At 37.4% G+C, this 14,313-nt stretch overlaps 1 protein-coding gene across 4 annotated transcripts in view; it reads right to left on the reverse strand.

Annotated features, from left to right (window-relative positions):
- Positions 1 to 5,962: 5,962 nt before the first annotated feature.
- IRAG1 (inositol 1,4,5-triphosphate receptor associated 1) overlaps positions 5,963 to 14,313 on the reverse strand; it is a 71,187-nt gene continuing 62,836 nt past the window's right edge. For all 4 annotated transcript variants that reach the window (XM_033063735.2, XM_033063736.2, XM_033063733.2 and 1 more), the window contains 8 exons: positions 13,912 to 14,043; positions 13,018 to 13,159; positions 12,314 to 12,363; positions 10,641 to 10,748; positions 9,356 to 9,423; positions 7,887 to 8,006; positions 7,132 to 7,263; positions 5,963 to 6,208 (listed from right to left, as the gene is read on the reverse strand). In XM_033063735.2, the coding sequence (XP_032919626.1) occupies positions 5,968 to 6,208; positions 7,132 to 7,263; positions 7,887 to 8,006; positions 9,356 to 9,423; positions 10,641 to 10,748; positions 12,314 to 12,363; positions 13,018 to 13,159; positions 13,912 to 14,043 (993 nt within the window). In that variant the 3' untranslated portion in view covers positions 5,963 to 5,967. The remainder of the gene's footprint in view (positions 6,209 to 7,131; positions 7,264 to 7,886; positions 8,007 to 9,355; positions 9,424 to 10,640; positions 10,749 to 12,313; positions 12,364 to 13,017; positions 13,160 to 13,911; positions 14,044 to 14,313) is intronic.

A 14,313-nucleotide genomic window follows, 5' to 3' on the forward strand; every position in this document is an offset into this window, starting at 1 on the left:
GCTTTCATGTCGGGGTTCCTGGAAAATTTCACTGGTGCTGATTCACAAAGCATGGCTGAGGAAGGGAGATAAGGCTGTTAGACTGCTAAGTCAGTAAATAATTTGAAAGAAGTTTTTCTTTTGCTATTTTTTCCTGTTTTACCGATGAACAGATCATTATTCATGTTGTCTATTCATCTGGTAAATAAAACACATCTTCTATTGTATCACAGTTCGCCACACAAGATTTTCCTTTTTTATTGGAACTGGAACGGCATCCATTCCCCATTGTCCTATTTGTCTTGATGGAGTAGTTTTACTTTTTTTTTTCTTTAGAGTTCCAGTGCAAAAGTAGTTCCCATAGCACAGAGGTAATATAAAATCTAATTCTGAAGAGATTTGAAGATTCACTATTGTAAATGGGATTCCTTGTGAGACCATAGGTACAGAGGTAGCAGCCAGTGCCATCACCGCTGCCTTCTGTGACATTCCAACAGTGATTTCCATGGATTGATTCAAAACACAGATTATCCTCACAGCTATAACTTAGAAAACCTTCAGGAAGTTTTAGCAAAGATTTTTTTTTCCCCCCAGAGGTTCCAATAAGCACAGAGCAGGAATGGAATTCGAGGGATGGGCTAATTCCTTCAGTGTCAGTCATGTCTGTTATATCTACATTATTCCTGACAGGTGTTTGCCTAATCTGTTCTCAAAGATTTCCAGTGACAGATTCCTAACATTTCCTCTAATGTTCTTGTTCAGTGTCTCACTGTTCTTTACAGTTCAAAGGTATTCCCTACTCTAACTTGACTTAGCCATTCCCTGCTGTAAACCCATCACTTCTTTTCCTACTGGCAATGGACATGGAAGACAGTTTACTCCCTTATGTTTTGCAACTATTTTACATTTTTAAAGAGTTATGCCTCTGCTCCCAGTTTTCTTTCAGATAAGAAACCCCTGCGGCCTCACTCTCTGGCTCCATGTGATGCCTTGCCAATGCCAAGACTAATTAATAAATTGCTTTACCTGTTTAGAATGGTGTCAGTCCTTATTTTTGCAACAGTATGATTTTTTTACATCATGTTCAATTTGTGATTCAGTAAACTTTTAGATGTGCAGTGTCTCCAGTTTTCATAGTCCTGTAAACACAAGTGTAACAGTGTAAAGCTACCTGTTTAAACTGTGGTTTGCATTTAGAAAGCCCCCAGTTAATGTGTGAGTTAATGTATGAGATTAACTTTTAATGGGGCACAGGCACATCTCCTGTAGCAGCATGTTACAGGGCTATTAGATGATGCTCTGTTCACTTTTCTTCACCTGCAGGGCCTGAGGAGAATGCTGGGGGTCAGTGAATTCACTCATCCATTAGCAATGATGAAATGAGAATTGGGTTGTGTTTGGGTTGTGGTTTGGAACTGAATTTGGTAAAACTCAATGAGATCTTTAGACAAAGTTCTAGCTCCAATTTGTTTTCCATTCCTTATTGTGCTGTACTTACCTGCCTCTACAAAGCCATGGCAATGTCAGATACTGTAATCAGACTTAGTTCTCACTTGAAGAAAGCTTGAAGAGGATTTGCTCACACTTATAAGGTAGAAGCAGAAACTAATTATTAGTTATGCGGTAGCTCTCATGGACTATGGCTGTAAAATACTGAGAACATTAAACACAATCTTACCATTGAAAATGCTTACCTTGAACTGCTAAGTATTTCCTGCCACGAAAACTAATGAATAGCTGGGTTTCTGACATTTTAAAATTGCTTCCTAATTATCCTGCCAGGCCTCAACATTTTGTGCCTACTATCCTCACCATGGCAAAGTTCCTTTAGTCAAACTCTTGATGGTTAGTAGGATTTTTAGCTGTAAAAATGAGAAAAACACCTTTGCAACACCAAACAAAAATATGAGCTCCTTCACAAAGTCTTATGGATTAGGAGAGGGAGAAAAGAATTTTAGAATGATGAAGCAAAACTGAAATAACTTTGTTTTCTTTCTGTTTCTTCCTTTTTGTAGTTCAGCTGTTCCAAAACTGCATGGAAGATCACTTCTCTGGACTGTAACAGTACAAAAGGTCTTTAACCTTTTGGTGTGTCTTCTTCATAATCAGTGTGGTAAAAAAAAAAAAGCAGACCTACACTGAATGATTAATTAGTCTTTGACCTAAATACTTATGAACCTATATGAAAAATATCCAGCCTTTTATGTCAGCATGTTTTAAAATACTCATGAGAGTTGCTAAACAGAAAACTTTTGATAAGGCAGAACACGCATAACTGTTCTCCACGATAATTTCAAAAGGAACCTTGAAACCTAAACAACAGTGGAGAAAAAAAAATGTTCATGTAGAAAATAAAAATATCAGGGTCTTTCCTCGGAAATAGCAATTCCTTTACAGGTTGCTGATGTCCCAGAGTTTGTCCCCTGGCAGAGACCACTCAGAACTTGAGGAGTGACTCCTCCCTGCTGGTCAGGCAAGTCTGCTCCCACAGGACCCAGGCTTCCCAGACCTCTCAAGTCCACAAGGACATGAAGCAAATAAAGATTCCTGACCTTTTGCCCAGAATCCTTGGGTTACAGATTTCCCTTGTGGCTTCCCACGTTCAGCCTCCTCCGTGACACACGGCCCCCCTCTGAAGCAGGAGTTAAACTCTTTCCAGGATATTTCAATTTCCTCTCTCAGCTGGTTTCTAGGGCATGGCAGGGATGATCCTGCTTCCAAACACTTTCTCCATGGACACAGGAGTTTGCTCTCCTCTTCTGTACCATTTTCCTGAAGAACTGGAAGACTAAGAGCAAGATCCTTGGAATGTGTAACAGTGTAGACAAGGCAGGACTTATTTCACGAGGACACGGCCATCAATATGCAGACAGAGCATCCCAAATCTTGAAGGTAAAAACACTGAGGACTTTGAAACCAAAATTTTATTTCAAAACTCAAGTATGTGATACTATACAGTACAATACCAGCACACTTGTGCAAAATCTTACAATATTACAAATTTAAATATGATACACAAAAATAGTGCCCTTTTGAAATTCTTTTTGCTAGAAACATTTGTGCTGTGCAGGAGAAACCATAAATGTGTCTTGTTAAAGCAGAAAAATAAATATTGCACCTTGAGAAAACTATTTCAGTGTTAATAGCATAAATAATACGTCTGTTTCTTGTTATCTGATGTGATCTTTGGACACAGAAGAGGTTGTTTGTCTTTTTTCTTTCCAGATAAAGCAAACTAATATCCAACAGGTAAAAATACATTTAGAATAGTTTTTGAGCTTAATCTAGTTTCCTATTAAACAAAAGGTGTTTTAATTAAATAACTGAAAAATATAAGCATAGCTATTTAGTGTGCTGTTAGTCACTGTGGTTTGTTATTTTTAGTGGACAGTTTGCTCAAAGTAGTTATAAAAAGAACAATTTTTCTTTTTAGTAAACTTTATCTTCATTTTTGAACCCCTGTTAAAATCTCTGGCCTCTTTCATTTAATTTGTGGCTAAATTATACTTGCCTCAGACATGCAAGTAGTTCAGTTCAAATCAGTACAACCATTTATGGGAATTGTGCCTTTGCACTAATTCCACGAAAAGCCAGTGTGCTGAATTTAAAGAGAGGATGGAGATCTCATTCACCCACTGACCAAAAAGACCTCTTCACATGCTTAACATTAAGCAATTAGAGAGTCCTGTTGATATCAATAACTTTCTATGTGTACTTATAATAAGTTGTTGGACTTACAACAGTGCAGGTGTAAATAAAAAAAGTGAATTCATTTACAAGCACTGTTAATTATTTTTCTTCAGTGCAGCCCAACATTTCCACAATCACATAAATATATGCCATAATTTTTGGCATAGAGAAATCTGAATATTTAGGACTATTTACCTTCAATCTTTATTGTCTTCTGAAGTTATCAATGTTATTTGTAAAAGATATTAAGTTAAAGAAGCTGATTTTAATAAAGAAGTATTCAAGAAACAACTGACAAGCTTCTTCAAATACTGAAAGTACACAAAAGGTCACAGTAGTTCCTCACGGTCAGAAATTCTAACTGAACCAGATTCCAAGTAATTTGCAAGAAACCTTCTGTCTTATTCTTTACCAATTGCAATTTTAGACCAAATCACACTTTCCCATTATCCTTTTTGAACTTCCTTAAGCACACTATTCCTCAATATGTATACTTTAAAATAATAAAACCCCTCCTAATTGCTCACAGACTCCTTTCCCCAGCCACCGCCCCCCCCGCAAAAGGGTGGTAGTGCTTTTATATATTTTTTAAAATTTATTTTCTTTCCCCATATAAATGTCTCCTAAGAAACACATGGCCAACAAAAATTCACCAGCAGGATATTTGTTACTAGTATGTGAACTACATTTCTGACTGAGTTAGAGACCTGTTTTCTTTGACAGTTAGCTTAAGGTTCAGTGTTTTCACCAATAGAAGACAGGACAATACAAACTACATCAGAACTGAAATTACAGTACTTCATAATACTCTTATCCTTCTGTTGGAAAACAGACCCATTTCTCAATCAGAAGATGCCAGGAGAATGCAGGACAGGAGTGCAATCAGGGGTCACACTGGATTTGCTGTTGTGGCTGTAGCTATGGAAAGGCAAACGTGGTTCACCTTCGCTCAGAAGTGATGCTCAGCAGGTGCAAATGGCACACCTCCAGTGACATACATTTTGGTCTCAGCCCTAGGTGCTGGGTGTTGTACAGGTAATGGCTTCACCATTTTCAAATTGCTTGTCCAAAAATTTCAGCTTTCACATCCTTGTGTAAGAACTCACAACTCCCAAATAGGCAGAAAAGGCAGAAAATCTGAGCAACAGATTATTCTATCCTGATGTGGTAGTTCAGCTTTGGAAGTGTATCAGACCAGTTTTGGTCTTGGCATCAGATTCTGAAAATGAACTACTGAAAACACACAGTGAGCTCTCCTAAGCCCTCACTGCTCCCATGGCCTGATTCATGTAGGCACTGGTTGGGTTCTGGCTGCTTTCAGAACTCTGTTCCTCATGCAGATCTCAAAGAATGCCTATTTCCAGTGTGAGCAGGAGGGCAGAGTCCACTTGGTGTGGTCACCTCTACACAGTGGTTTGAAGAGCTTTTGTTTTCTTTTTCAATAAAGAATTGAAGATTGCTTCCCATGTCCAAGACTGCTGTGTTTTGGGCTTGGGTAGCACATGGACCCTTCCAGGCAGCTACCACTTTTGGCTGTAACCAACTGACTCTGAGTGGCATGCAGAAATTTTTGGAAACTTTTATATATCAGAAGTTCCCAGACTTATTGGATGATATCAGCTGTGCCACCTAGACCCCATTTTAGGTTCTGCTGAGTTTCCCATTTTTTAAAAAGTGGTGGTCCCATTCTTAAAGTATATCATAAAACACATTTATGCATGAACTTAGCATTCAATTTAAATAATCATATAGATAATTTCTCTTATAAAATTACTTTAGCAGCAAGGCATTTGGTCTTAGAATATAATTATATTCCTCTATGGAAGTGTTTCTATTTCTACCCAATAGTCATGAATAAGAAAATTAATCAGCCTCTTAAAATCCAAAGGACTTAAACGCAATTAGTACTTCAACAATCAACAATAAATTCAGGAAATGCAAAGTAAAGCACTAACTGTAAATGTGGGTTTTCTGATGGTCTTCAAAATATCAATGCCCTGGGCAAATCATTCTTTTAAATGTCTTGCAGGTTGCTGATTACTGCCACAACCTTACCATGATTCAATACTACTTTATTTGCATGAGTCCTTTACAATAAGAGGACAGACAGGATTATTTATTAGATTGGCATCTTGGCAAGGAATGCTCACCATGTATCCCAAACCTGGTGGTGTGGATAACTCACTTGCTTAAGGGGTCATGTGGAGCAGCCACAGGGATGACTAAGCACTACCTTTAACAACGGTGCTCTATTACACAAACTTGCTCAGGGACCACAAGGGCGTGGTTGCTCCTCTGTTATTCCGTGCGCTGCTCCGGTCGGAATCCTGAGTTCCACCAGGAATACTGATGGGCTGCAGAACAGCTGGCCTTCCCTTCAGCTGCCTCTGACTTTTCATCACAGGAGTTGTAGGAATGGTAGATTCCCAACACCACAGCAAAAATGACTATTGCAGCCACTACAAGCCACACCACATTCCAGTGTTTACACAGTTTGGGGTACAGGATATATAAATAATTCACGATGACTTCAAGTCTGCTGTAAAATGAAAAGAAAACTATTATATATTAATCAAATGCAAATTTTTTATCTTAAGCTTTTCCATTTGAATGGTGTCATAGGTGGTGGACCATCTTTTTTTCCCAATACACTTTGTCAAAGGAGGATCAAACTGTAAAATTCTTTTATGACGAGCTGTACACTCCAATATTCCAACTCCAAATATTCTAAATGAGTAATATTTGTGAGACAGCTGGAGACTGTAAACTTGACTCCTATTTCTCCCACTTGTCAGCTGGCAAATCTCAGAGCTTGGTATCAAGAAAAATTCTGCACTGTTCATACCTTGATCAGCTAAATTAAACGTTGGAATATGTAGCAAACATTTCTTTCCAAGAGTGTCATGACTAATGAGATGGCTGCTCTCTGCAGGTGGCTGAAATCTCAAATCAACAGATGTTTATAGCTATAATGGTTACGGAATGGAAATGAATTCTTCTGGATTAGCTAATAATTCCTGCCTTAACCTGGGAGTGGACCCATAACTTGCTTTGACCAGCATTCAATTCCTCAGTAATGTACAGAGAGGGAGCACTGGGTACAGATGGATGCAGTGTCACTCTAGGTTCCTGAACTACAGCCTTTATGAGGCAGTACATATCCACAGAGAAATACATTTTAGCATCTAAGGAACTTTTATGGAGCATTCGTTTACCTCAAATCAGAACCAAACCCCGCCAAGATGAAGCATCCTGATGTCAACATACAGCTTTAACCAAAATATCAAAATCAAAAGTTTTGCATTTTGCAACTACATTATTTTCATTATTATTGAAAATACTGTTATTTCAATATGCTTCTCCAGGAGGAAAGCATGCCAAAATGATAGTGTAAAATGCCTGGGTACCACAAGTAGAAAAAAGTGGCCCCTCTTGTATGGACCTATTACACCACTGTCTCACCTGCTTTTCAGATTTTTTATCTCATCTTCATTTTCACTTTCTTCATGTTCATCATGACTTTCTTTGGGTGTCTCTTCATCTTCTTCCTTCAGTTCCTGAAGTTCTTTGGTTTTCTTCAAGGCTTCCTGATATCTTTATCAGACAAAACATTTATTTCTTAATCTAGGCTGTTGTATAAGCATGATCTTATTTAATGAAAAATCAGCTTTATGCTTTTTACATGCAATGAAACACAAGTAGCAGTGTTGCAGCACTTGAACGAGAGTAAAAATTGGCTGAAGACCATGAGTAATGCACACAGACATCCACCCTTCCTGGACAGAGCATTCTATTAGAGCTGATACCAAATTTGCCATTTTGAACAAAATAAAAGAGGTTGTTCTCCATAGATAACAATTTTTTGTCTATTGTAAAGAAGTCAGTAAACATTTCTCTATAACTTTCCATCATTTGGAATACCCTCTAGACAATTCTTTTTTTCCTGGAGAATAAATCCAATTCAATGCTAAAGTCAGATGGCAGGCTGGATTCTGCAGGAGAGAATCAAAATTTGTTTCACTCTTCACATAATACAAAATTCTTTGTTTGACATTCAGAAACAGATCCCAAAGTTTTTTATTGCCCCAAAACATGCTGTGTAAAGCACTTTGTGACACCAACAACATAACTACTGTATTTAAAACTAAATTTTAAAACCAGATGTCCTCATCTGGTAGCACATATTTACAGATCTAGTTCACAAAAAGTATTCCCACCCCTTGTTATAGGCTTCCTCTTCTATCTTGGCTTTAGTTTCAGGACTGATCTCTTCCGACCCACTCTGTGTCAGCACAGAAGTTGAGGTTTCACAGTCAGGCTCTCCATTTGACTTCCCACTGCCAAGACAAAAGAAGCAGACAAATAGAAAATAACATCTCAGAAATGTGTTGTATTTGGAGTGTGCTGCAATTTTGTGAGTTGTGTTTTGTCTTTTTCAATGTACATTAGAGAAATGAAATGTCTTTCAAAGGAAAAAAAACTAAATGCCAAGAAAAATATTCTTTTCATGATGGTGTGATTTAAGAACAGTAATTATTATGTTTCTAAGGTAAGAAAACTATAATTTTCATTCTTCTTTAAAAAAGAAGAAAAGAGCCTTTGTTTCCTGGCTCATCCATGGCATTTATTTACTGTTCATGAAAACATTTCCCTCAACTTTCTAAAAATCATCTTAGAAATTATAACCTGCTACATAAGAAGAACATAACAGAAGTAATGTCAAATACTAATTCAACAAAACACTGTTTTTATTTGTCTTTTAAGTATTCTCCTGTACTTTATATGCTGAACTGATGCACAGGTTAAAAAAATACAGATACCTCACTTTTCTCTCTAGAACTTTTCTCAAGTAAAAGTCTGGAGCATCTAGCCTGAAAATAAGCTGTTTTATATTGCTGTCTTCCTGCAATGCTCTCCTGGGACAGAGAGTTTAAGTGATTGAGACATAGCAGATCTATCAAAGTCAAGGTTTAATAAGCTCCCATTTCAGCTTCTGGAATCTCACCCTTTTTGCAGGCCTTATTTTCCTGGCACTAAAATAGTTCAACCTGATTGACACCATCTGTGGGGAATGGATTTCCTCTCATGTCATATTAACAGTGGACTTTATTTTCACTTGGACTTTAAACAAACAGTGAATATAAGCTTGAAGTGCTTAAACATACAAAACTGTGCTGGTCTGGGTAACTCTACACTACTAGACCAGCTGGCCCATGCAAACACACTTATGCTCAAAGCTGAATTTCAAGTTCTGCCTCTGCTGCTTGGTAATGTGATTTGTTTTCTTAGGTGTGAAATATTAAAGTTTTTTGGTAGTTGTATTTTCTCATAGAATTTCTTTGCAGTTTCAAAAGATGATCTTGCAGAGTTCTTCTGAATAGTAGCAGCCAGAGCTGTAGTTTCCCATTTTTGTTTTCTCAGTTGTTGCATACTTATATTCTTAGCAAAGCTGCTAAGCAGCAGCAAAGCTGCTGGTAAAACAAAGATTTTGTCCTGCCTCAGCACTATCTAAAATATATGAATTTCATTATTCTGTAGTGATGTACACATTGAAAGCTTTTAATTTGCATGTTTAAAGTATTCTAACAAGTAGTAATAATATCACAGTATTTCAAAATATGATTCTTTAAATTATCATTTAGTATTAGCATTTAATAGGTACAGAGATGACCAAGACAAAACTCACTTTTCTAGAAGTGCTGGCAGAGCAGGAGTAGATGTTAGGCTGCTCCTTCCATTACTGGGTGATTCAGACTGTAAGCAAAACACAGCAATAAATGTTACATTCATTAATTAGTTACATTCATTACTAAATAATTAAATATAAATTACAATTCATTAATTAATTTCAAATGAGTGTTCAATAAAATGACAAAGGCACTGTTCTGCTTAAGTTTCCTCCCCACACTCATGAGCAAAGTATCTTTAATGTGGTGCTTCCATGTTGCTCCCATTAACCAGAGTAAACAATGGACTTGCACACTAAGAATTTTCTCTGACATTTCCTTCTACCCTGTTTATTTTTCCCCAGAAAATGTTTTCCTTCATATATTGATCCCTGAACAGTAAAATTATTCTATTGCTCCTCTCCTATTATCCTAAGAACATGAATTTATTAGCTGAGTTTTCAATGAGAAATTTTAAACAAAAATAATTCATAATAAAACAAGGCAAACAAACACACCTGGTTCCTGAAACAGAAATTGGCTCCTAGTACATAATAAATAAATTGCACAGATGCATTTCTTAAAAATAAAATAGATAAACAGATTCAGCTTCTCAGCAAAATCCTCATTTAAATAAACCTATATTTTTAACAGGAAACTCCATAACTTTAAGGTTACGTCCCATCTTAGCTCACCTCTGAACACTGAGTATGTCTTGCAGTTTTTCTCCAAAGCATTTGTATGGATTTATTACGTTCAGATTAGAGTTTCATTTAATTTATTACTTTTACAAACAAAAATTCAATATAGAGACTGATGGCTCCACTGATTCCAGATCATCACAGAACGTCTAAATTGCTACCGTGTACATTAATTATATTTACATGCTTTCAGTACATTAATTACATTTATTTCTGTTCAGTGGATTTATGGCAGTGAAGAACAGCAGTCCAGCTGTGTTCTGTGGTTTCTGGTTGAAATGTCTCTCCTACAGTGGACAACTCTTTTCACTATGTCTTTCCTGTATGTTACTTCAGATTAAAAGGCAAATTGCCTCATTAACCTCCAGTGCCTGTGGATCAGCAGCCTGCCCAATTCAGCTGCTCCCAAAGGGATCATTCATAGAAGGAAATTGTGATGTCCCTTACATAAAAGGAATTACCTCTGTCCATCTCCTGCTCTAGGATGGAGTAAAAACAAGTTAAACCAATGAAAAAGCTTCCATTTTACAGTAACTATGGCTTGCCCCTATGCAAAAGTAGTTTAGACAAAAACTGGTAACTTTAAAATGTGGGTTTTATTTACCAGGGATGGCATTGAAGGTATAGGTGAAGCTGTTGGTGACTGACCAGGAATGTTCAAGGAGTTAAATTTAGGAACAACCGCAACACTGACTCTCCTCCGAGGCATATTCTGGGAGAAACAACAATTATTTTTTCCTACCATGCAACAAGACAGAAGGAAGAACAATTCTGTGGGTTAATTTGTGCGGCAAAGACGTAGGTCAGTGTCTCCCCTTTGGGAAAAGGAGAGTTGGGAGCAAAAGTAAAATAAAAGTTCATGGTTTTCCCCAGAAATTAATCTTGCACTGCCTGGTATGGCAAGTGCTTAATGTGAAATGAGGTGTGGCACAGAGATGCTGCTCTTTCCCCTCCATACTGAAAGCCCAGCAGTGTAAATCACACAACAGAAATATTCTGAGTTTATATTGTCAGCTCTTACCATAGGCCTTTATCTTTGATTAAAGCAGATGCATAATGATGCTGGGGAAAGTGCCAGTGTCACAATGACTGGAAATAATGAAGTCATACATGAAACTCTTATCTTGTTATGTTATACTGTACCCACTATGATGTATTAATTACATGTAAACCTATTAATTATAATTGACTGAAACAAAAACATCCATTCCTTCCATAAAAGAGCAGTCCCTTCTCCCCCACCCCGAATTATTGGATAGCATCATGAAACACTGCTTATATTTCCCAAAGACCATAAAAATTATTTCTTATGACAAACACATGTTAACTGTAACAATATATTCTAGCTCAAGTACAGATTATGTAATTTTTTACTGTCATTTGATAAGTAACCAAATGTTTCATCCTATAAAATCTATGTAAAATCTATGCTTCCAACTGAGTAAAAACATCAAGACACTTATAGCATCTAAAATTTTTGTTTTAGTGCATATCCAAACATTTATAAGATTCTACTCTAGACAACCTCACAGGAAATGAGTTAAACATAGGTTTAGTGAATACTTAGGAGTCACTCCATGGTTCTGGTTTTAGACAAAACCAACCATACCTATTCATCAATGATAGCTTTATTTAATGTGCTTCTGAAAAACTACACTGGGAAGTCTGCAGCCATGGCAGGGAGTCCATTCTAGTGTTGAGGTTCTTTTTCTCCTCCTCTTTATTATTTGGACTAGTCCTTGTTAAATTTAGTCTTTTTCTGAGACCTCTACTTCAGCCTATGGGGCTCTCATTCTGAAATCCCATCTTGCCCTCAGCATGCTCTGTGCTTTAAGTTTTCATATCGAACACTCAGAGGCAGCAAGAATAAACTAAACCTAAAGAACTACAACCCAATCAAATAAAAACATAAAAAACCCAGTAGACTGAGTATAATGCACCTGAACATCAAATTTCATAATGGTCATACTGAGACTCATGCCTCCCAAGCCACTGGTTGTTTTAGCAAGTGTTGTGATAGACTTGATCTCCAACACTTGGAAGTTTTGCAGAAATAAAACACTGGAGTTTCACATCAGGCACTACCATTATTGATATGTATGAGAGGCAAAAAGTCATACTAAATCATGTATCCAAAATTGCAAAGCACATGAACTAAATTGCATGGATGATATTGAGAATCTACTAGCACTGTTTTGAGCACAGCCTAAAGAACTGAGTGTATACAAAGAAATTTCACTACATAAAATGTTTGTTTTCTTTGTATTGCAGAAATACCTTTCCAACAGTGAGAGACATGGATCTAGATGAACGAGGAACCCCATCTTCTGCACAGAAACAAAGATAAAGAACAGTCTTAGATTATATGAGTATCTCTAAATAGTATTAATAGAGCCCTTGCTTAAATTTCAAACTGGGATACAGTATATTTATACAGACTATGTATTTATTGTCATACAGTATTGTCATACAGCTGTCTTCTCAATTACACCTGCACAAGAAATTTGAAATAATTGTAAATAACCAAATAATTATTTTTTTCACTGAATCAGGCAAAAAGCCCACTGCTGACCTCCATATACAAGTGCTTGCAAAGGAAAATCCCCATATTTCAATTTCCAGCAAAGGAAAGAAAAGGTTGCAAAAAGAAAAAAGTGGGTTTAATAATGAAATTTTTCCATCACCTGGACCTAAAAGGTAGTTGCATTAAAATTATGCAGGGTACATGGATTTGCAAGAGGCCACAAGAAAATATGACTGGATCTCATCAGAATTTGGTGTTAGTGATTTCAAATTACTGTACTATAACATTAAGTATGGCTCATATGAAACATTTCAACTTATTTCTGCAACATTTAAAAATCTACTCCTGTAGATGAGAACTTCGTGAACAGGTTTCACAATACTTCAAATAGTTAATAGCACCAACATCTCTCTGAATTAGAGGCAAGACAAACCCTTAAATTTTTATTTTTCTTTACCAGATGCACCATAGCTCCTGCTAGAATTCTGATTGGCAAGTTTCTTGAACTCCATTAGCTCAGCATGATCCTTTTCATATGTCCTTTTCAGATTTTCCACATACTGCATCATTACTTCTGTTGCCTTTGACATACGCTTCTCCTAACGAAGAAAAGAAGGAAATACCAGATAACCTCTACACATCTCCAACAAATCATTTGCCTCTTATGTATGCTCCATGTCAGGGCTAAATATGGAGTTGTTTTTAAGGAAATATTGGTGCCTCCATGACTGAAACTTCCAAAGATAGTTGGAAGAAAACTACAATTCATATGCATTTCACAGAATATAATAATTTATTTTGTCATATATTCATACACCCTGCCTGTGTGCCTATCTGATTACTTATATGGTATACCACATTTGTTTTCAAACCCTCAAAGGTCTTCGTCACTGGCATCAGTCTGGTTACTTCAGAGGGCACATTCTTGATCCTGGGAGGGTATTGATGTGTTCTCATTTATACTCACTCTGTTCTCATACCCTCTGTAATTGACTGAGCTATTGCCAAAGGCAGCTGACTGAACTAGATGAGTTTTCTGACCCAGAAAAGTTTTCTTCTTTGTGCTGCACTGATTTGAAATTAGTTTCTTGTGATGCAGCTGTAGCTCTGATTAAAATACATGTTCCTGTTGTACAGATGTTAAATACGTACAACATATTTAATGGGAAATCTTCTGCCGTTGGAATTCTATTTCCAGGCTGCAGTGCTGTGTTACCTGAAACTGCAATAGATGCCTTCAATCTGTCAAAATGGCAAATAAAACTCAGAGGATGAAGATAACCTCTGGCCCAGGTTGGAAAAGAGTGAACCTGTGGATCCAGGATACAACTGAACACCAGGATGGCCTCACCTGGCGAACGGCTCCAACCATCTCGGCGCGGCTCGAGAGCCTGGCGGCCAAACGCCGCAGCACCGCAATGTCCTCCAGCAGCTTCTGGTAGGCTTCCCTGTGCTCATAGTGGTGCCACAGGTGAGCTGAAGACTGAAGAAAAAATACAGCAGCTTTATCAGCATGTTTAAAGTTCAAATGGAGTGGCCAGAGGCCCAAAATGGGGTAGAAATGTCCAGGCAGAGCTCCACATGGAGAGGGTGCAGCACTGCCAGCCCTGTCTGGGCACAGTGCCTCACTGCAAACTGCAGGAACACAGCTTGAGCAGTTACAGAGGCTCAGCATATCTGCAGTACTTTCCCTTCTGAATCTATAGTGAAACTGGCCCCACTGCCTGTGAACTCTACAAATGCTAAATTCATT

Source organism: Catharus ustulatus, chromosome 6, assembly GCF_009819885.2.
Source record: "Catharus ustulatus isolate bCatUst1 chromosome 6, bCatUst1.pri.v2, whole genome shotgun sequence".
In the NCBI taxonomy this organism is placed as follows: domain Eukaryota; kingdom Metazoa; phylum Chordata; class Aves; order Passeriformes; family Turdidae; genus Catharus; species Catharus ustulatus.